The sequence below is a fragment of the Camelina sativa genome, chromosome 10 (genome assembly GCF_030686135.1).
Source record: "Camelina sativa cultivar CO46 ecotype springtype chromosome 10, ASM3068613v1".
NCBI lineage: Eukaryota > Viridiplantae > Streptophyta > Magnoliopsida > Brassicales > Brassicaceae > Camelina > Camelina sativa.
In genome coordinates this window covers 20,325,131-20,346,665 of record NC_141889.1, presented here as the reverse complement: position 1 = coordinate 20,346,665, position 21,535 = coordinate 20,325,131, and the positions used below count along the sequence as shown (strand labels likewise).

The 21,535-nt window shown below is 35.2% G+C and overlaps 2 protein-coding genes across 2 annotated transcripts; one reads left to right on the top strand and one right to left on the bottom strand.

Annotated features, from left to right (window-relative positions):
- Positions 1 to 82: 82 nt before the first annotated feature.
- Positions 83 to 3,451, bottom strand: LOC104719269 (glutamine synthetase, chloroplastic/mitochondrial). The gene is made up of 12 exons (XM_087468987.1): positions 3,017 to 3,451; positions 2,244 to 2,503; positions 2,123 to 2,162; positions 1,943 to 2,046; positions 1,806 to 1,854; positions 1,620 to 1,726; positions 1,443 to 1,530; positions 1,227 to 1,355; positions 1,059 to 1,133; positions 733 to 984; positions 580 to 640; positions 83 to 492 (listed from the first exon to the last, which is right to left on the bottom strand). The coding sequence occupies exons 2-12, from the start codon at positions 2,489 to 2,491 to the stop codon at positions 353 to 355; spliced, it is 1,293 nt and encodes a 430-aa protein (XP_087325113.1). The 5' UTR covers positions 2,492 to 2,503; positions 3,017 to 3,451; the 3' UTR covers positions 83 to 352.
- Positions 3,452 to 6,434: 2,983 nt separating this feature from the next.
- Positions 6,435 to 8,464, top strand: LOC104719268 (eukaryotic translation initiation factor). The gene is made up of 5 exons (XM_010437144.3): positions 6,435 to 6,697; positions 6,950 to 7,124; positions 7,212 to 7,343; positions 7,945 to 8,010; positions 8,100 to 8,464. Exons 1-5 carry the CDS (start codon positions 6,498 to 6,500, stop codon positions 8,130 to 8,132), a joined length of 606 nt encoding a protein of 201 aa, XP_010435446.2. The 5' UTR covers positions 6,435 to 6,497; the 3' UTR covers positions 8,133 to 8,464.
- The last annotated feature ends 13,071 nt before the right edge of the window (positions 8,465 to 21,535 follow it).

Here is a 21,535-nt window from a genome sequence, read left to right as displayed (position 1 = left end):
ATGAACCTCACATCTTCTAAGATCTTAAGCCAACATCAATTAATATGCTTGGCTTTCTTGTCATGATGTCTTGACTCAAGTGTTTATTTGAAGCCAAACTCACATAATCACACATTAGCCAATAGCCATGATGACTTGTGCAATATCTTACAGTAAGACACATAACAGTCAAAAGAACCAATATAAAAAGGATAAACATTTTCCCTTACAGTTCTGAGTTTTTAACAATGCAAATGAAAAGATAACAAATCATGTCTTGGTCCGAAACAAATGTTTTAAACAAACCTTATGATCCCGGATGGACCAACATAGACATGTGTGTTCATCGGATTCATGAAAGCGTCGACTAATTTTAAACATTCAAGGAAAGCTTTTGAGCTGCAAGTGCTTCAGCCTCAAGTGTTGGCTCCCAGAGGAGTGTGGTCTCTGCCAAAAGTGAGGTCACAATGTATGGGTCCATGTTAGATGCTGGACGCCGATCTTCCAAGTAACCTATATTCCCATTCACAAACAATACATGTTAGCAATATATAGCATAAAAAAACAATGTGTGTACGTAAACCATTCCGGTAACAGTACCTTTTCCTTTTGCCTCGGTATCACGTCCCACACGAATAGAGCATCCACGGTTAGCCACACCCTGCCAAGTTGACGTTTAAAGTAAATGAGAAGAGGGACACAAAATAGGGATTTAGTGTGAAGTCTTTCAGACTCCCATTGCAAAATGCATACCCATGAGAATTGGTCGATACTAGCTGTCTCGTGCTTTCCGGTCAACCTTCTCTCATTGCCTTCACCATAGGCACTGATGTGCTCCTTGTGGCGAAGCGAGAGGTTCAAGATAGCCTTTTTGATCACCTCAAATCCTCCTTCCTCTCTCATGCTCTTAGTACTGTAATTGGTGTGGCAACCAGCACCGTTCCAGTCACCCTCTATTGGTTTGGGGTCAAGTGTTAGAACAACACCAGCTTGTTCTGTGATTCTCTGCAAAAAGTAACAACAGTTACAAGAGCTGAACTCTCACTCACTCCTATCTACAAAATATAACTTTTTATTACCTCAAGAAGGTATCTTGCACACCAAACATGGTCACCTGCGTCGATTCCTACACTCGGGCCAACTTGGAATTCCCACTGCACAAATGTTCATAATAACATCAGAGGACTAGCAGCTAGTAAATAATGCAATAACATAATTTATTGTAAGAGCTCCATTTAAAAAGAGACCTGTCCAGGCATAACTTCACCATTAGTACCACTAATGTTAATTCCAGCATATAAGCAAGCTTTGTAATGAGCATCTGAAATGTCACGCCCCCAAATCTTGTCAGCTCCAACTCCACAGTAGTAAGGACCCTGAACACAAAACAGAGAATTGGTTACTTTTATTTATTTATTTGTAAACCAACACAAAACATACTTCTTGGCTTGACTGATGATTACCTGAGGACCAGGGAATGCTCCAACTGGCCAACCCAAAGGCCATTTGACGTTTTGCTGAAGTAAAGTGTACTCCTGTTCAATGCCGAACCTAGATCAAGATCAAGTAAGTATTCAAACTTATGTACAACATTCTAAGTAAATGGGGATTACAATGAGTTTTTAGGGGTAGTAACAAACCATGGCACCTCGCCAGTGACCTTCTTGTTACTGAAGATCTCAGCAGCTCTGGCACGTTTGTTTGTTGGAATTGGCTCACCAGCTGGTGTCCAAGTATCACAGATAACCTTCACATAAAAAAATCTCAATAATTTAGTGTGTGATTATGAAACTTTTGCTTATACAATCTGACTCAATGACACATACCAAGATGTTATTGCCCCCACGGAAAGGATCTCTGAAGATAGCTTGCGGACTGAGTAAAAAAAACACAACGGTTATACCAAATATGAAATTGTGAAATAAAAGAGAGAATGAGATTATAAATGTGACAAAACTCTTACTATAGAATCACTTCACTGTCTTCACCAGGTGCCTGTCCGGTACTTGAACCATCATAGTTCCATTTAGGAAGCTCAGAAGGATCTTCGACCGGCTTTTCGATAGTCTGAAACCATCCATAAACCCTTATTAGCATCATAGCTACTGACATAAAATGTACTAACAGTCTTGAATATACATACCCTTGACTTGCTTCTAAGGTCAATTCCAGATCCTCCAATCCTATAGGCAAAACAAAAAAGTTATGAAAAGTTTCGAAGAAATCTGAAAAATGCGGGATAGAGACGGCAATAAATATTATACCAAATGTACTCAGCGATGATCCTGTCAGAGTAAGGCTTGGTGTCTAAATTGAGAAGAGTCTCAACTCTGTTGACTGTTGAGTTATCAGATTGGAGAGCAAGCACTCTAAAGCCTCTGAGTTTGTTGCTGCTCTGCTTCTTCTGTTTCAATACAACAGAGCTCCACAACTTGTTTGTGACGACTGATGATGATGAGTGTTTAGGCACTCTCATCTGACATGTTGGAGAAGCTGCTAAGATCTGTGCCATTGGAGTTGATCTCTGATATATATATAAAAAAAAAAAAAAAACACAAAAAAAGTCCACCAAAAAAGATCCAAATCAGGAATCTACTACAACTTTTTATGTTTATATAAGATTAAAAAGACTAGTGCACTTTGGTCTGAATCATTCAGATTCTTGACCAGATTGGTGATTAAAGACTAAACCCAATTCAGTAATGCTCAAAAAGTAAACCAAATACATTAAACTAAAAAGCAAAAGACAAAGAGATCCATTAAAATACCAAAAAGGTGTGATGATCCATGTTGATTATTATTAATTCATAAAGTAGAGAGAGAGCTGTTGATAAAATTAGTGAAAATGGTGGACCCGAGATCTACTAGAATCAAGAGCTTAATAAGCAATGAAAGACAGAGTTTAACTTTATTATTACAAAACAAGATTCTCTCTTACCAGAAACAAATGGATTCTTACAAAACAAGTGACAACAAGATCAGATCAGAATGCTGGAAAAAGTAAAGAAAAAAAAACACAGAGGAAATGAGAAGGTACCTGAGACGTGAAGAAGACTTGAAACTGATGAATCAGAAGAGTTGGGTGTGTTTGGTGTTTGTAACAGATGGCAATGAAAGAGTTGACAAAAATATGAAGAGCCCCTTAAGAATATTTTCTTTTTAGAAAGAAGATTTTAAAATAAGAATAATAATAAAAAAAAAAGGATTAAAAGAGTGAAGTGGCTTTTGCCAAAGAGATAGGGGTGGACTGCGAGTGGCGCATATTTGTGTTTCAATCCTTTTTATTTTATTTTTTTTTATGTTTTACTAAAAAAAAATGGCTTTTTGTCTTCTGCAGATAAGGTCTCTCCTCTGTACCTCTATCTCAAACCTCAAAACACATTTTTTTTGGGGTCAAAATTCAAACTTCAGTACACTTATTATGGAAGGCCTCTTTTTTTTTTTTTTTTTTTTTTCCTTTTTCGTTTGGTGTGGTTCTTTGGTTTGATATATTAGCAATTATGTTCCAACAACTGTTAAGGACAATTCTTTTTGGTCAATGGAGTTGATACATTACCTATTTCACATATTCATTAGTAAGCCAATGAATAGGAGAATTTCGAAATTGCTACTTTTATTCATGGTAACATTTTTCAAAATAACAATGTTTATTGTCCATTTAAAAAAAAATGATTCAAAATGCATCTTTATAGAAAAATTTGTACAACACTTTTATACAATGCTTTACAAATTTTCATAAAGCTTTTGTTAGAAAACCTGAAACATACATTAATTCAGCTATTGATTTTCATTATCTAAGGTTTTTTCAAACAAAAATTTACTGAATTTAATTATTTTGTATTGTTTTGTCAATAATTTTAATAGATTAGCTCAAGCAAGCCAGTTAGGAGAGAAATTATTTACATAAATGATATAATGCATGCAAAATAATTCAGTTTCACATTCTCACTGCGAGAAATCATTAGTAATTATATAAACTACGATATATTTTTTAGCAATAATAGTTTATGACTAACCTTAATAATAATATACTTTATATATTCAAATGAAAATCATTCAATGATAGAAACCCTTTAAGTTGATACAACACATACAAATGCATTTATACTATTAAAGCAGAAGTTGGATACGTGCGGGTCATTTAACACTCGATTAGTTGATCCGATTTTCTCTTCAAATATTTACTGTTGATTATCAAAATGAAATTAAATATTGGCCACTGATTTTTTCAACGGTTTTACTTTCAACCATATATTTTTATTTCCGAATCTTACAAAATTGCTTGACTGTCAAGATTTCATTAACTGCAAATCTAAAACAATCTTATGAGATAATCTTACACATGGAATATTCATATTTTAGTTATAACAAAACAAAAAACAAGATAATTTTTTGGAGATTTAACATATAAAATATTAACTTCTAAATATTTATCTAAATATACCTAATTTCACTATAAATACAATATTTCTTAACCATTGAAATATCTCAAATTTATATTACGATTTTTTATAAATATTTTGGGAAAAAACAAAAAAACAAGAAAAGGAAATTATAATTAATATTTGTGCATATTTTTCCTCACAGTTTTAGGAACAAAGAAAAAATCCAGTGAAATTTTGAAAACAATTAACTAATTACAATTTAAAATAAAAATTAAATTATTTTAAAAGGTATTTTAAAATAGTAAAGTATTCATTATAGCCTTAATAATATAAAGTTAATTAATATATAAGATATGTGAAATTAATAAAAATCAATTCAAATTTATTTTAATGGATATATAAAATTTATTTAAAATCAATTTATTTGTAAATCCTCTCTAAAACACAAGATATGCAAGAAATATCTTTAAAATCTTATGTAACTAACGTATTTGTAACCATAAATAAAAATAATATATATTCATGAAAATAAACTATTTCATGGATTACATTTGTTTTTTAAGAAAAATTATAAAAAATCAGTTTAAAAAAAAAAAAGAAGCAAAGATTTTCAATTTATATTTGTATTTCTAAATAGTAATTACCCTAAAATAAGTATTTAAAACTCTAAAATTCAATAATTACAATTGGTTGACTATATTGTATTACTATATATTTATGCAAAATTGAATATTAATAAGTAGCTTTTTAATTTATTTACTATGAAAAAATCTTCTATTGCAGAAAGAAATAAATTATATTTAAAAAATGTGAGAAAAGCACAAAATTTAGTTATTTCTTACCCAAAATTTTTGGAAGATAAAAATTCTCTAATAGTTAATTATTTAAAAGAACAATTATAGGACATAAATTTTTTTATGACTAGGGACGAGATGAAACATGATGGGACAGGAAAAGACGGGATGAGACAAGATATCTTTACCATTCTAAAATAGTTATGTGTAGTTTATTTACGTGCAATAGTCCAAACTAAAAACTATATTAAAATTTTATATTTGGATTTAACATCTTTGAACATATTGGTATCACTAAAAAACTGCAAAACAATCATTGTATATCTGTTACAATACAATGGATTAACAATGTCTAAACAATGTACTTATCTAAATATGTTTCAACATTTACCATGCATGTATGTAAACCAAATATACTACTCAACACTTTTTAAAATTTCGAAATTATAAAAAACACATAAAGGAAAACATTTTATGCATTCAAAATATACATAAAAATAATTTAAATACGTGTAGGATAGGGTATACGTGTAGGGCATCTCCAACAATGCCTTCATTATTCATTAACACGAGTTCACCTTCAAAATAAGAGTTTGAGGGTAACTTACTCCATTGGTACACCCTCAAATTTATTTCTAAAAAAAATTCTATTTACATTATAGTCCGCAATCTTACCAATAATTTATTAAAATCACAAAAATTTCATAGATAAATATAAAATACACAATTAAAAATATATCAAACAGTATTAATAATATACAATACCTTATATGATAAAACAACACATATATATATATATATATATATATATATCAAAAACATAAAATAAAACTACATGTAAATTATAAAGTTATTCAATATAATTATTTCCATAGATATATTCAAATAATAGAATTTATATAGATATATTTTAAATAATAGAATTTCTATAGATATAAATCAAACAATTGAATTTATATAGATATTTCAAACAATTGAACTTAATAAAACTATTTGTAATATATAAAAGTTATAAGGACTAAAATGAAATATATATAAAATTTTAAGGGGCTCAACTGGATATGCTCTTTTTGATAAAGCACACCCTCAAATTTGAAGAGTACTCGAGCAGCACAAATTTATTTTGTGTCCAACTAGCTTAGCACATAATATATAACAGAGTCAAAGCCAAACCATATTATATAGAAAAAAAACTATTCCATATAATGGACCGGCCCAAAATAGGCCCAACAAAGTCCTGAAAAAGCCTTTCAAGTATCCCAAATAATACTATCTCGGTTTGACCCATCGAGAGAGAGAGATACCTCAGAAAACCAAACACACAAAAACGGCGAAGAATATGGCGACCGAAGATGTTGTGAACGAGCCCCTCCCGACGGCGGCGGCTGAGGAGATACCGGCGACTGAGGCGGAGAAACAACCGCACAAGCTCGAAAGGAAGTGGAGTTTCTGGTTCGATAACCAATCAAAGAAAGGCGCCGCCTGGGGAGCTTCTCTTCGCAAAGCCTATACTTTCGACACCGTCGAAGATTTTTGGGGGTTTGTGTTTCTCTCTTCTCCTTATTTTTTGATGTCAACACGACCTCCCTCTTCTATAGCTTTTGTAGTCGCTTGCGATGTTGATTTGGTTAATGAGACTTGTTCTAAATCTGGGATTTGTATATATAATACTTACTGTGTGAACGCCGAAGAAGAAGATGTGATTTGGTTACCTATCGATCTATTGAGTCTAGATCCATTAGTATTAGATAAAAAATCTCAGGATTTTGATTTGATTTGTTGTTTGTGCAGTTTGTACGAGACTATATTCCAGACTAGCAAATTGAAAGCGAATGCTGAGATTCACTTGTTCAAAGCTGGTGTTGAGCCCAAGTGGGAAGATCCAGAGTGTGCTAATGGAGGCAAGTGGACTTGGGTTGTTACTACTGACAGGAATGTGGCTTTGAACAAAGGCTGGCTTGAAACTGTAATTACATTTCTCTCTTGTGTTTTGGACTATTATATGTGGCTGCTTCTTCTTTTTTAACTAACTAAGTTCCCTCTCTGTCGTCAGTTGATGGCTTTAATTGGGGAGCAATTTGATGAGGCGGATGAGATATGTGGTGTGGTTGCTAGCATCCGCCCTGGTGCCAAGCAAGACAAGCTCTCATTATGGACAAGGACGAAATCAAATGAAGCTGTTCTGGTATGATGTTTTGTCTTCTCTTTATATTCATGTTGATGTTGGTGTGCTTTGTTCTTGTTGTTTTCTTCTTGTTGTAATCTGTTGGGGATCTCTGAATTTATTTTGGTTATCGTGTTCCATTTTTTTGCTTTTGCTGGTGTATTGTGTACAAAGAGGTCCGCTCATTAAACAAAATTACCTTAGTTGCATTTGTTGATTGCTTACTATATAGTAAATAGCAACAAGTCCAGCTGTGGAAGGTTTAGAATATGCTAACACGCTGGATGTTCTCAATGATACGTATTGAACTGACTATTGCGAGCTTAACTACATCTGGTTTACCAACTAGTAGCTTCTTGCTTTATTACTACTACTTATAAGTTTTTCCAGCTACTGATGATTGAGATACTCCTACTACTTTGGATTACCCCCCAAACGTATTATTATTATTTTTTTTTTCATTTATATTGAAGTTATATGTTGTGAGTTATTTTAAGATATATCTAGTAAACATAGCTCTTTTCGCCAAAGGACAATCTTTTTAGAACTTGGCTGTATGTTAAGATTGGTTAATGAAAATATCTGACGAATTTACTACTTGTTGTTTGTTATTGTAATCCAGATGGGTATTGGGAAGAAGTGGAAGGATATACTTGATATCACCGACAAGATAGCTTTCACTAACCATGTAATTACAATTTTCTTTAGTTGCTATCATCTTCTTGTTCATGATTTACCCCTCCTCATGTGGCTTAATAAATCGGTGTCAATGTGCAGGACGATTCGAGAAGAACCCGGTTCAGTGTCTAAAGAAACCAGTGTGAGACGAGGGGAAGATGCAATATGGCTTTTTCTTGCATTGTTTGGTCGGTTTACTCAAAATAGCTGAGACCTTTAGGGACACGCACTTTGAGGTGTAACTCTACAAAGTTTTCTGTTTCATGAAAAATAATTTCATTTTAATTAAGTTCAGTTATATAAATCTCTTTTGAAAGCATCCAATTTTGGACAAATAGAGAGATACTACTCTCTTCGTAGCAACCTAATTCTAATTATTTTGTATTTTTTTCTTAATGGGGGGATTCCTAAAATTGCCTTTGTTTTTGTATTTTTTGTTTAATGCGATTGTCATGGTTGGTATTGATGGTGATTATCCATTTTTTGAGATCCCTCTGATATAAAAGGGCTAAAAGTCTTTGTGGGTTTCTATGTCTTTTGGTTTATGTTACTCTTCAATTCAATAAATTATGTTCCTCGGTCAATCGGTAGATTCTAGGCTCATAGGTGGTCAACTATCCCTCAAATGGCTTGGAACAAGGGGACAGGTACTATGGTTTGTACTTTGTACCACCAACCTTTATTATGCATGAGAATGATGAATCCTATATACCCGTGTGGGCAGAAGCTCTGGTGCCGGATACCCGTGAAAAACAAAGTAATAGATTCAGAAATTACTTTTGTCACTAAAGAATTTGGTTTCGTGTAGTCTTCATTTGGACCTCCAATCTGAGTATTGCATTGGTTTGGCTTGTCTTATGTTGGAGTCGTACCATTCTCCTATTATTACATTGGTAAGATGTTCGGTTGTTGTTCTCTTATGCTCATTATTATTTTGTTCTACTGATTATTCTGCTCTACTGTGTAAGTTATTATGTCCTTTTTTGTCAATATATATGATTATTTGTTTGTTTTCTTTCAATTAATATTACTTTGTTCTACTCATTATTCTGCTCTGTTGTAACTTGTAAGTTATCATGTATTGGAACTAGATTTTAACCCGCGGTATACCGCAGAACAATCTTTATATTAAAAAATTAAAATTAAAATTTCTTTTTGTTTGTGACATTTAGTTTGTTTTGTTTAGATTTTGAGATTATATTTATATTGTTAATTATTAGAACAAAGAATAAGTAATTTATAAGCTATTGTCTCATTAAGTCACAATTTTCCTAATGTTTTTTAATTATGTTACACAATATTAGTTAAAAGTCAGTTTGTTTTGATATGCGAAATAGTTTCACAGTGTCGACCAAAGAATAAAATGAGGTTTTAACCCGTATTTTAGTATTGAGTTAATGATATTTAAATTTCTAATAATTTCTAATTATTTTTGGTTTAATGTAATTTATAACTAAATAAATTATTTTTTTACCAGTATATATCCAATCTTCAAACACACATTAAAATTATGTATTTTTTTGTTCATAATATATATAAAATGTTTATAAGATTTGAAAATAATATTGAAACCAAAGTATTTTCAACTCAAAGAAGTGGTGCCTTTTTGTCCTCATCAATCCCTCTGCAATTTATAGATTCCAAAAATCTCAATTACTTTCATCTTCATCAATATCCAATCTTCCTCGTCCATGTTAAACTCTGATTGTAGTTTCAGTTGAATCTAATATGAACCCAAGTAACTTTACTCGACCGATTGTCCTCGACTCTCTTTAACTTTTGTCGTTTGCTATTATTGCATAGGGGAACTCAAAATCAGTCGACGAGAGGCAAACCTTCACGGTCACCAAACCTCCTCTGTCGTTCAACATCTGAGATCACTCTCCACTTTCATCACCGAAGATGCATTCGAGTCATCTAATGCTCGAGAAGCCGAAATCTAGACTAACGATATCTCACCGAGTATAAGAAATCATAGTAAAACTTTTTATCGGCCAAAACTGGCCTATAGATGGTGCTTATGCTAAGTACTTATAGTATATACTTAAGTTGGTAGAGTTTTACAATTAAGATTCACAAATAGATCTTGATGAGGAAGTTTAGAAGATCTTTCACACGATATTGAAATGTAAAAATCTTCTATAATAGGTGAATAAGTGATTATGCTTTTATTAAGATCATTTTTGATTAGCATATCAGTACATTTTCTGTTTTTGGCAAATCTAAGATATTAACTTACCTTATATTTAGGACACTTTCTAACAATTATAAACCATGTAATCAATTATCTTCAATGCTAGTTTTAAATTGTAGTATGGTATGATAGATTTTGATTTGCCATATTTTTAGTTATTGTTTTTCTTTGCAATTTTCTAAGGATTAAATTTGTAAATACTCATAAGTATAAGGGTAGAACACAAAATGTACTTCAAAAATGTATATATAGATATATACTGAATTAAATGTATTTCTTCTCGTTAAAGTTAAATATTTGGGAATATTGGTTTTCTAATAATTCGAAATTTGGGTTGTCGTTTTTAGGAACTTTATTAATGTCAAAATAATTATGGAGATAGTAATTTTTTTGTTATGGAAAATCGATTATATTCTTTAAATTGAGAGATTATACCATCTCTAAAAATAGTTTTGAATATTTTATGGGAATAAAATTTTAATGGGTAGAATAGTTTTTAGAAAAATCAAAATGTGTAGATGTTGCCTAGATTTTATGCAAATAAACGTAACCAAATTGGTTTGATTTAAGATGGTTTAGGTAATGAGTTTCTGTGCAATGTTATTTTTAGAAATTGTTTAGGGGTTAATGTTGTAAAAAAAAATTTAAATAAACAAAACTTAAAGGGCATAAGACAAAATGTACTTCAAATTTGTTAATATAGATTTTTTTCATTCTTTTGATTTACTTAATTGTTTTATTGTCATTTTGGATAGTTGTGTATTTTGTACCGAATCAAATCATGTTGGGAGATGTATATCAATTTTGTAGTCTCAGCTGAGCAAATATTTAGTCGCATAAGTTTAGATTTCCATGTATGTAAATATTTAAAATCAGGTGATTGCATGATGAACAGGTGTAGATCGAGTACGTAACCGATAGGGTTTGCAGATTGATCGATTGTTTAGTCTTAGAATACCCAAACAAATCTCGCAACTTGCAATCGTTGAGAACTTGTGTTCTAGCCGAAAACAAGGGTTAAAGAGCCGAAGCTGATTTGATTATTATTAGAGAATAAGAGTTGTATCTCCACAAACCTAAGGATCAACTGTATTTATAGAAGCTATAAACCAACGTTAAAACCCTATGCTAATTAGTTTAGGAAATTAAAACTATGGCTCAACCAAAAAGGAAAAGAGTAAAACAAAAATGAAAATTAAACAAAACAGAGCAAAAGGAAAACAGAGCCACGCTGCATCAGGTCACTCAGGGTAGAAAAAGATTCGTCCCTGAATCTTCAACCTCGTCTTGAGCCACATATGGAAAGAGATGCTTAACATTAAAAACATCAGAGCAACAAACATCTGGAGGAAGTTGAACACGTAAGCATTTGCGTTTATCTTCTCGATAATCTCCCATGGACCAATCTTACGGGGCTTGAGTTTATTGTATGCTCATGTCGGAAAACGGTCCTTAGTCAATACTGACCACACAACATCACCAACTTTGAACTGGACATCACGCAAATGCCTATCAGCAGCCGATTTCTACTTAGCGGACGAGACATGTAAATTATCATGAACCTGCGCATGAATAGAAGACAAAGAACCCACAAACTTGACAGCTTGACCATGATCACGTGTGAGATCAGGCGTGACACGAGGTCCACCGGTCCACGAGGAACAATGCCATAGACAACATGGAACAGACAAATACCAGGCCTGCGATTGACAGCATGGTTGTGAGCCAACTCAGCCTTACAAAGAACTGTATCCCACGATTTGATATTGTCACCCACCAAACAACGAAGTAAATCACCCATGGCACGATTGGCAATTTCCGTTTGCCCATCCAATTGCGGATGGTAAGCCAAACTCATATCGAGACTAGTAGGAAGAAGCTTCCACAAGGAGCGCCAGAAGTGACTTAGAAAACATGAATCCCGATCTGAAAGAATCGACAAAGGAAGATCGTGAAGGCGATATATATCGTGAAAGAAAAATTTTGCCACTTGGAGAGCATCGGTAGTCTTCTTGTAGGGAATAAAATGAACCATCTTGGAGAAACGATCCACAACAACAAATATCGAATCATTGCTTATATCCGTCCATGGTTGCGTTGGAATGGGTAATGGCATGTAAAGACTGCTATTAGAAGCGTGACCCTTCGAACGTTGACATACGGTACAACGTTCCACAAAACGAGCCACATCACGGCAAATTGTAGGCCAAAAATACGAATCAGTAACCAACTGCAAGGTCCGATCGCGGCCCACATGTCCTTCATTGTGGAGCTCTTTAATAAGTTGTAAACGCAAGCTGCACTGAGGGACACATAACTTGTTAGCGTGGAAGAGGAAATCTATGTGGATAACATATTCAGAATCACGACCATTTTGTAAATCAGTCCAGATACTTCCAAAAAAGGATCAACAGGGTATAAAGCTGCAAAATAGGCAAAACCAGGAACCAAAGCATGGAAAGTTGCTAAAAGAGAATGTCTCCGACTCAAAGCATCATTTATTGGTGCTGCCAGATTGGTGTTTGATGACAAACATAAATTGTTGTAAAAACGCCACCCAAGAAGCATGTCGAGCTGATATTTTGCTCCTGACTCCCCAAATGTTTTAAGGCATCATGATCTGTAAAAAAGATAAACTCCTAATGGAAAAGATAATGTCTCCAATGCTTGATAGCTTGCACAATGGCATAGAACTCTACATCATAGGTGCTATAACGGATTCAAGACCCCGAGATCTTTTCACTGAAGAAAGCAATAGGGCGCCCTTGTTGACTCAAAACAACCCCAATACCAAGCTTACAAGAATCACAATGTAACTCAAAGATGATAGTAAAATCAGGTAAAACCAAAATAGGCGCCGATGTCAGCTTACTTTTTATTGAATCAAAAGCGTCATTTGCTTCCTTTGTCTAGACGAAAGTAGTGCCTCGAAGATTATCTGTTAATGATGTGGTAATGTTGCTGAAGTGATGAACAAAACGTCGATAGAAGGACACAAGACCATGAAAACTTCGAACCTCACTAATCGTCTTTGGTGTTGGCCTAGACCTGATTGATGCCACTTTAATGGGATCCACTTCCAGAACACAGACAGAAACAATATAGCCAAGAAAAAGTACTTCCGATGAACCAAAGATACACTTTTGGCGAGCTGCAAACAGTTTCTCCCGACGTAAAACAAGAAGAACGTCTTTTAAATGATCTAGGTGACTTTCAAGATTTGAGCTAAAAATGAGAATGTCGTCAAAATAGACGACCGCAAACTTGCCGATAAACGGTCGAAGAGCTTGATTCATGACTCTCATAAACGTACTAGGAGCATTGGAGAGTCCAAAAGGCATAACCAACCATTTAAACAACCCTTCCCTCGTTTTAAAAGCTGCGTTCCATTCATCACCGGGACAAATCCGTATTTGATGATAACCACTCTTGAGATACAACTTGGTAAAAATAGAAGCATGACCAATTTGATCCAAAAGATCATCTAAACGAGGAATAGGAAAGCGATAGCGTACCATAATTTTATTGATAGCACGACTATCAACACACATTTGCCAAGAGCCATCTTTTTTGGGAATGAGCAACGCCGGAACTGCCGTTGGACTCAAGCTTTCTCGCACATGTCCTTTAGCCAATAAATCCTCGACTTGTCTTCACAATTCATCGTGTACTTGGGGACTCATACGGTAATGAGGGCGGTTTGGTAAGACTGCATTCGGGACCAGATCAATATGATGTTAAATATCGTGTAATGGAGGTAGTCCTTGCGGTAATTCAGCGGGAAAGACGTCCGCAAAGGTAGTGAGCAATGGTGAAAATGCAGCAGGCAGGACTGACTGTGTCAAAGAAGCAGTTGGCGCAGCTACAAGTGCCCAGATCACATCAGAGTTTTGAATTTTTACCTCAAATTCAGATTTAGGTACCAATAACAACGACGGACCTTAAGTAGGAGCAGAATGTAGGGTCGTCGGAGGTGGCACTGTGGACGGACCAATGACTTGCTCCTTTGAAGTTAAAAGAGTGATGGTACGACCGTTGAACATGAAACTATAAGTGTTGGTCTTACCCCGATGAGTAGCATCGCGGTCATATTGTCAAGGTCATCCAAGAAGTAGGTGACAAGCATCCATAAGAACTACATTACAACGTAATGAATCTTGATACGTGCCAACCGAGAAAGAGACCAATCCCTTCTTTGAAACTCCAATCTCTGTAGTTGTGTTTAACCATGCAAGCTTATAAGGAGATGGATGAGCCTCGGTCTTAAGGCCAAGTTTATTACCCGCTTTCAAGGAGATCACTTTGGTGCAGCTGCCCGAGTCAATAATAAGCTGAAAAATTGTGTCACGAATTGTGCAAGTCGTCCAAAATAGAGTAGTGCAAAGCCAAGATTCATCTAAAGCTCGTGGTAATAAACAATTTTGTCGTATCACCAGATTGAGTGTACGGTTACCTATGTCACCGCTTATAATGACGTTGTCATCGTCGTGTGGATAATCAGATAAATATTCATCATACTGAGGTTCACCATCGCAATTGACTTCTTGCACAAGTAACCCACGTTTATCACTCTTTGGACAAGCTGTTTGTAGGTGTCCCCTTTCTCCACAAGAAAAACAACGAAGAGCATTTGGTCTGGCAGTCCAAAACATTGCAATCAAATATGGTTTGGTAAAGTTGGAGCGTGACGTCGTGGGATCAACTAGTAAACCAACAATGGAATCGCTTGGTGTTGGCGTTTAAAAGCGAGGAAAGGAACCAGTAGAAGTCCATGTTGGCCGAAATTGTATCTCCATTGCAATGGCACGTTGGTGAGCTTCAGAAACAGATGTGGGATTAAATTGTTGCATCGCATTCGACAATTGAGCTTTGAGGCCTCCAATAAAACGTGAAATTTTGGAGCGAGCGGTCATGGAGAAGAAATCCGAAGTATAGTCATCAATAGATCGATTGCTTTGACGGATATTCTGAAGTTTGTTATACAGAGTGCGTTCATAATTATATGGTCAAAATGCACGTCGCATATGTTTTGTCAATTGTTCCCAAGAATCAATTCGTGATTTGCCGGACTCCTTGAGCTGCTGCCACCATGCCATGGCTCGTTTTATGAAGCGAGTCGCCACCAACGAGACTCTCATCTCCCCAGGGACGGCTTTGAACTCAAAAATTTCTTCCGTAGAACCCAACCAATCCAAAAATTCGTAGGCATTAAGTGTTCCTGAAAATTCAAGAATATCAAGGCAAAACCCAGATTCCCAACAAGGAGGGGGGGGGGGTTGACGAGCAATATCAAGAGGTTGATACTCACGAAGTTGCAAGCGATCATCAGGGCGATCTCCTCTGTTGTCATGAGCTGGTTGACGAGGATGAGAAACATGTTCTGGATTAGCAAAGATATTCTCCGCTAGTCCGTCGTGAACAGTGTCGTCGTGTGTCTCGTGAGCATGTGGGTCACGAACACGTTGTTGCAGGTTCTATTGATTCTGTAGAACCTTCGTCAAAGCTTGTTCAACTGCGTCAAGTAAGGCAACATGAAGACCTTCAGTGAAGTTTTCCAAGGTTTGTTGCAGGTCTACTTGTTGTTCTTCTGGAGTAGGTTTACGAGGAACCATCTAAAGAGAAAAACGAGGAACAAGCTTTAATTAAGAAACTAAAGCTGCTGGAATCTGATACCAACTGGTGTAGATCGAGTACGTAACTGATATGGTTTGTGGATCGATTGTTTAGTCTTAGAATACCCAAACGAATCTCGCAACTTGCAATCGTTGAGAACTTGTGTTCTAGCCGAAAACAAGGGTTAAAGAGCCGAAACTGCTTTGATTATTCTTAGAGAATAAGAGTTGTATCCCCACAAACCTAAGGATCAACTGTATTTATAGAAGCTATAAACCGACGTGAAAACCCTATGCTAATTAGTTTAGGAAATTAAATCTATGGCTCAACCAAAAAAGAAAAAAGTAAAACGAAAATGGAAATTATACAAAACAGAGCAAAAGGAAAACAGAGCCACACTGCATCATGAACCATCTAAGTTAAGAATATATGATTTTGTATGTATTGTATCTTCAATAACTTATTTTGTTTGTTGTAAAATATAATTGTAACACTTTTTATTATACATTTATTTTTATTTAATTGATGAGAAGCATCAATACAATAAAAACAAAATGTGTTTCTCTACAGAGCTGACACATCGTCCTTTTAGTTGAAACAGGAGTTGACACATCAGATAAAATGTGTAACCAATAAAAATATAACTATTAATACACGTCATTGTTTTTTCTTACAAGGTGGACCCATCGATTTCTTCTTTTTCTTTTCTATGTCAATTTCTTCTTCTATCTGTCGATCTATTCCTTCTTTTCTTCGTTTGTACTGATCTATGAGAAGCCACGATTGATCCAGAGCCTGGGGATTTGAAGATTTCTCAGAGATTATTGGAACTCAATGACTCGGGTGGAGGACAATCTGAAGAATGTTGATTGGAGAGGGTTTGATTGAGAAGCTTCGAGAGATAGATGTGGACAAGGACCAGATTCGATTAGACAAAGCTATCGAGGTTTGAATTTTGAATGTTTTCTTGATCTTTTGTATTTGGCTGAATCTGGGATAATTGTGAGATTGAAATTGTGGGTTTTGATTTTACGAAGCTATCTTTGGTGTTTATCTGGTTTTTTGTATATTGGAGATAGGATCTTGCTGGGTAAATTAATCGCCATGTGAAAGTACCATAACATGTTGCTTTAATTTGGTTTTGAGGCTGTTTGAGAATCTCCTTATCACATACACCTATTCAGATTTGACTTTTGTTTTCTATGGCTCCTTATCATTTTCCACTGAAAGATTGAGATGAAAGTACATTAATCGCCATGTGAAAGTACCATAACATGTTGCTTTAGTTTGGTTTGGAGGCTGTTTGCGAATCTCCTTATCACATACACCTATTCAGATTTGACTTTTGTTTTCTATGGCTCCTTATCATTTTCCACTGAAAGATTGAGATGAAAGTAGTTAATCTACTTTCTTTATCTCCTTTGGTTAGGTTATGCCAAGGCGGTGAACTCTTGGGTGAAATACTTCAAAGGTAACTGCTACATCATACATGATTCTAAGAGAATTCTCTACGGTTTTTCTGTTATGTTTCTGTTGTAAAAAAATAAAAGAATAGAGAGACCTTTTTGGAGTTTGTTCCAGTTCATAAATCTGGCTAATTTTATTCTTTGACATTGAGTCAACGTCATTATTGTGCAGTGACAAGTGGAGAGGATGCTGTAATCTCGGCTTATAGGTTCGTAATATGTTCGATCATTATTTTTCATATGTTATGCTCATGATGTTCTTCTGTTCATTAAAGAATAATAACTTGATGATTTGTTTATTCTCTATTGTTGATCGTTTTTCTTACATCTGATGATAATTAAGAAATTAATATTTTCAGGTCACACGACTTTCAAAAGATGGTTTTAGTTAATGATGGAAATGATTTGGCTTTGTCGTTGAAAGATAAGATTGAAGGCATGCCAGATATTAGTCTTGGTCTCTTGATGATGTTTACATAGCCTATTAGAGCTAATCTCATAATCTTAGTGTACTATTCTTTTTTGGTGGAGATAATCTTAGTGTGCTTAGAGTAAGTTTGGTATTAGTTTTGTTCCTAATTATTGCTTAACTTGCATAATATTGCATTAGACGATTACTGTCGATTTATTTGGTCATTCAGATAATAGAAAGTGAGTCATATAAAATAAAAGATATTCAAAAACTTAATTTATGAAATCCAAACCTCAAGTATCATATGATGATGCAAATAATAATAGCAAAAAGAAAATAAATTATCAATAATTTAATTAATTATGATACTTGATTCTAAACATCATATATTAATTTATAAAATAAAAAATATATATGAAATCAATACAATAAAACTTCTTTGTTTTTTACCAGGGCATGACACTTCAGCTTTTGTACTAAAGCAGAGAATGACACATCATTTAAAATGAATACCCAATCAAGTTAAAACAATTAATACACATCAGATTTTTTAGTCTTACATCAGAATTTTTAGTCCTAGGTGGACAGAACTAAAAAGAGGAATGATGGTCGATTTCTTTCCCTTCTTCCTCGCCGTTTATACGATGGTCCGACTATACGTTTAATCAATCGATGGATTATTTCTTCTTCTTTGTTGTCGTTTATACCATGACCCGATTGTGCGGAGCGAAGGATGTGTAGGCTGTGTGGAAGCTGAAAGGTTGGTCTAGTACTCAAATCGTATCTTAACTCTCTAATTTTTCCGGACACCTTTGAGCCACCGCTTTGACTTCGGTCTCTAAATCTATCGTTGAACCTTAGCTTCTATCAACCCAAAACCCTTGATTTTCTAACGAATGGGTTCAATCCCATGTTTGATCACATCCATGTAACCACCTTTATATTTTTTTTTAGTTTACCTCCAAATTTCTTAAAAGTTCCCAAGTGAGATCATTGATGTGGAATCTGGACAAGGTGACTGGTTTCTAATTTTGTTTGGGGTATGTTATTATACAGTGGTAAAAAAAGAAGAGGGTGGGGGGTGTTTTGCCTACGGAGATAGCTGGTGAAGTTGGATGAGATCTGCATCAGTTAGAAGTGTGATTAAGTTTTTTATGGATTATTTGAAGTTAGAATTGCGAGAGCCTGAAGATTTGCCCATGTAGAGTGCAAGAAGAGAGTTCTAATTCACATTGCATTGCTTCTCAAAAAATGGCATTCAAGGCGTTTGGGTCACCCATGACTCCTTCTATTTGTTAGTTTTATAATTGAGTTCGGTCGTATTATTTTACATAGTTAAATAAATTAGTGTCTTCGTAATTATGTGAAGAGGTGTGTTTAACGGATGTAAAAGTTAGTGAGTTGTGTTGTTTTAAGTTGTCAGTTTTCATAAGGTGTGAATGGTTACGACCGCAACATATGTATATAAACCTGTGTGATGTTGGAATAAGGTAACAAGTTTCAGATATATAAAAGAGTTTCTATTTCACTTCTTGTTTCTCCCTAAAGAGAAGAGATGACGTCTCTTACTCTGTTTTGTTCTTTCTCTTCTCAATATTTTAACACTTCTAATTTGTATCAATGCCTTTTTCATAGCAGAATTATCCAGGCAAGATTCGCGATGCATCCTTCTTTAAAGTCTTGTCAAGGTTAAACTTCTACATCTCTTATATTTCCAAATGAATTGCTTCTTCTTTAGTTACTCTGCTTGCTTCTTCATTCTTCAACCTCATGGGCCTGATTACTCCCTCATGTGGGCCGTGGCAGAAGCAAAGACAATTTACTAATACTATAAGACACGTTTTTTTAATGACAAATTCCACTTTCTCGCTTACAAGTTATTTCATGAGTCAGTCACATCTTCTACAATTGAACTGCTTTTATGATAGGAGATGGAAACTCTTGATAAATGTCAATTGTGTGGAACATTATACATATGTTTACTTTTCTTCTTGGAATCTATTTGTATAAGCCATGATCAATTCATCTCTTCTCATCTTGTTAAGAGATAAGAGAAACGAAGAAGATAGATAATATTGTATGTAGCTAAGGTCTTGTAACTGTAATAATAACTTGCGGAATTTTCTACATACGTGTGAGTTTAAGATCTTCTACTTTGAATTAGTAGCATTTGCTTCTATTCATCAATATACTGACCTTAGCTCCGAGGATTTTCATTTGTTTTTTTATTTGATTAGTTCAACTAAACGTGGACCTATCTACATCTTCTACTTTGAATTAGTAGCATGTGCTTCTTCTTTTTTTGTCAAACCAAATGCTTTCATTAAATTTCAACCAGTATGGTTGGTACTGGTTCAGCTGCTACAATTAAAGCGGATGGAATAGCGAGAAGATTACAGGTAGATGAATTGAGATTAAATGAAGCTAAAGCGATTTTTGCTATTTCATCAACTCTTCGGTTCTCTTCTCGTGGGATGAACTTGAACCAGATTCTCTCGAATCGCTGTGCAATGGCTAGGATGTCGTGTAGAATCCCGTGGATCTCCTTGTGACGGATCTCCAAGTTGGTTGCTTTGATTAGCGTTTGCGAATCTGAAGCAAAAGAAATTGTCTGGTAACCCAGATCAGAGGCCTGTTGGAGAGCTCGGTTCATGGCTATGGCTTCAGCTATGAGGGGGGAATCAACATGGGTTGCAGTATCCTGACCGGAGACTAAAGATCCAGAACATGGATCTCTAAATGTCCAGCCCAGCCCCGCCACCTTAGAGGCCTCGTTCCAAGCAGCATCTGTGGAGCATTGGATCGTATTTGCACAAATCGTCCTATGGGGTTTCTCGGATCGATTGTTGGGGCTTCTGTGGTTTATATCCTGTGCTGCGTTCCATTCTCTAGGGTGGAATATTGCTTGGGAGACAATCTCATTGGCAGGGGTGATCATTTTTTCGAAAATGAGTTTATTCCTCTGTTTTCAAATGTACCAGATTATCCAAATACCCAGTGAGCCATCGATAATACCTGTTGGAGGTAAACACTGTGTTTTGCTTAACGACTCGATTCCCATACGTAGGTTTGTTATCATGTTTGAATCTAACTGTCTCTTGAAAGGTGTCTGGGCCCATACTTGTCGTGCAAAGGTGCAGTGGAAGAAAAGGTGCTCCGATGACTCCTCTTGGCCGCAAAAAGGGCAAATTGCCTCCAAGTTAATACCACGATCTTTCAAGGTCCTTCCCAAGGGGAGAGCATCTCGTATAGATTTCCAAAGGAAAAACTTTAGATTTGGTAAGCATTTAACATTCCATATTTCCTTCTCCCATTTGAAGCCCTCGTGATATATGTGTTCTTGGTTGTAACCTGATTTTAACATGGTAGTTTGATATCCAGATTTTGCAGAATATTCCCCAGAAGGAGTTGTAAGCCAAATGTATATCTTCTGCTCCTAATTTGCTGGGTTTGAGTAGGAGTATCTGTTCCTTGTAAGATGGAAGCACCTCATTGATTTTCTGTTCATCCCATTATGCTGATTGGGGCTTCAACAGTTCAGCTACCTTCATATTCTGAAGATGCTCAGGGATTGGCCCCATTGGTACAGTTGCCTCTTTTAGTGAAATCCACGGATCTTTCCACACTAAAGAAAGTGTCCCTGATCCAATAGCTCTGCCTAGTAGGCAGGTTGGTTTGGTGAGGATTCGCCAACTAATCTTAGCTAGGAGTGCATCATTAAAGGTAGCAACCTCTCTAAATCCCAATCCTCCTTTTGTTTTGGTTTTGTCATTTTTTCCCAAGATATCCAACACATTTTCCTTTTTTCAGGTGACGAGTCCCACCAAAATCTAGTCAGGGCCGATTGGAT

What these genes read in the sequence shown, in the direction of transcription:
- LOC104719268 (XM_010437144.3), top strand. Translation starts at nt 6,498, where the DNA reads ATGGCGACCGAAGATGTTGTGAACGAGCCCCTCCCGACGGCGGCGGCT. An exon ending in ACCGTCGAAGATTTTTGGGG is followed by an intron (nt 6,698 to 6,949) that starts GTTTGTGTTTCT and finishes TTGTTTGTGCAG; the next exon opens with TTTGTACGAGACTATATTCC. An exon ending in ACAAAGGCTGGCTTGAAACT is followed by an intron (nt 7,125 to 7,211) that starts GTAATTACATTT and finishes CTCTGTCGTCAG; the next exon opens with TTGATGGCTTTAATTGGGGA.
- LOC104719269 (XM_087468987.1), bottom strand. Translation starts at nt 2,491, where the DNA reads ATGGCACAGATCTTAGCAGCTTCTCCAACATGTCAGATGAGAGTGCCT. An exon ending in GAGCATTCCCTGGTCCTCAG is followed by an intron (nt 1,356 to 1,442) that starts GTAATCATCAGT and finishes TTTTGTGTTCAG; the next exon opens with GGTCCTTACTACTGTGGAGT. An exon ending in GTGAAGTTATGCCTGGACAG is followed by an intron (nt 1,134 to 1,226) that starts GTCTCTTTTTAA and finishes ACATTTGTGCAG; the next exon opens with TGGGAATTCCAAGTTGGCCC.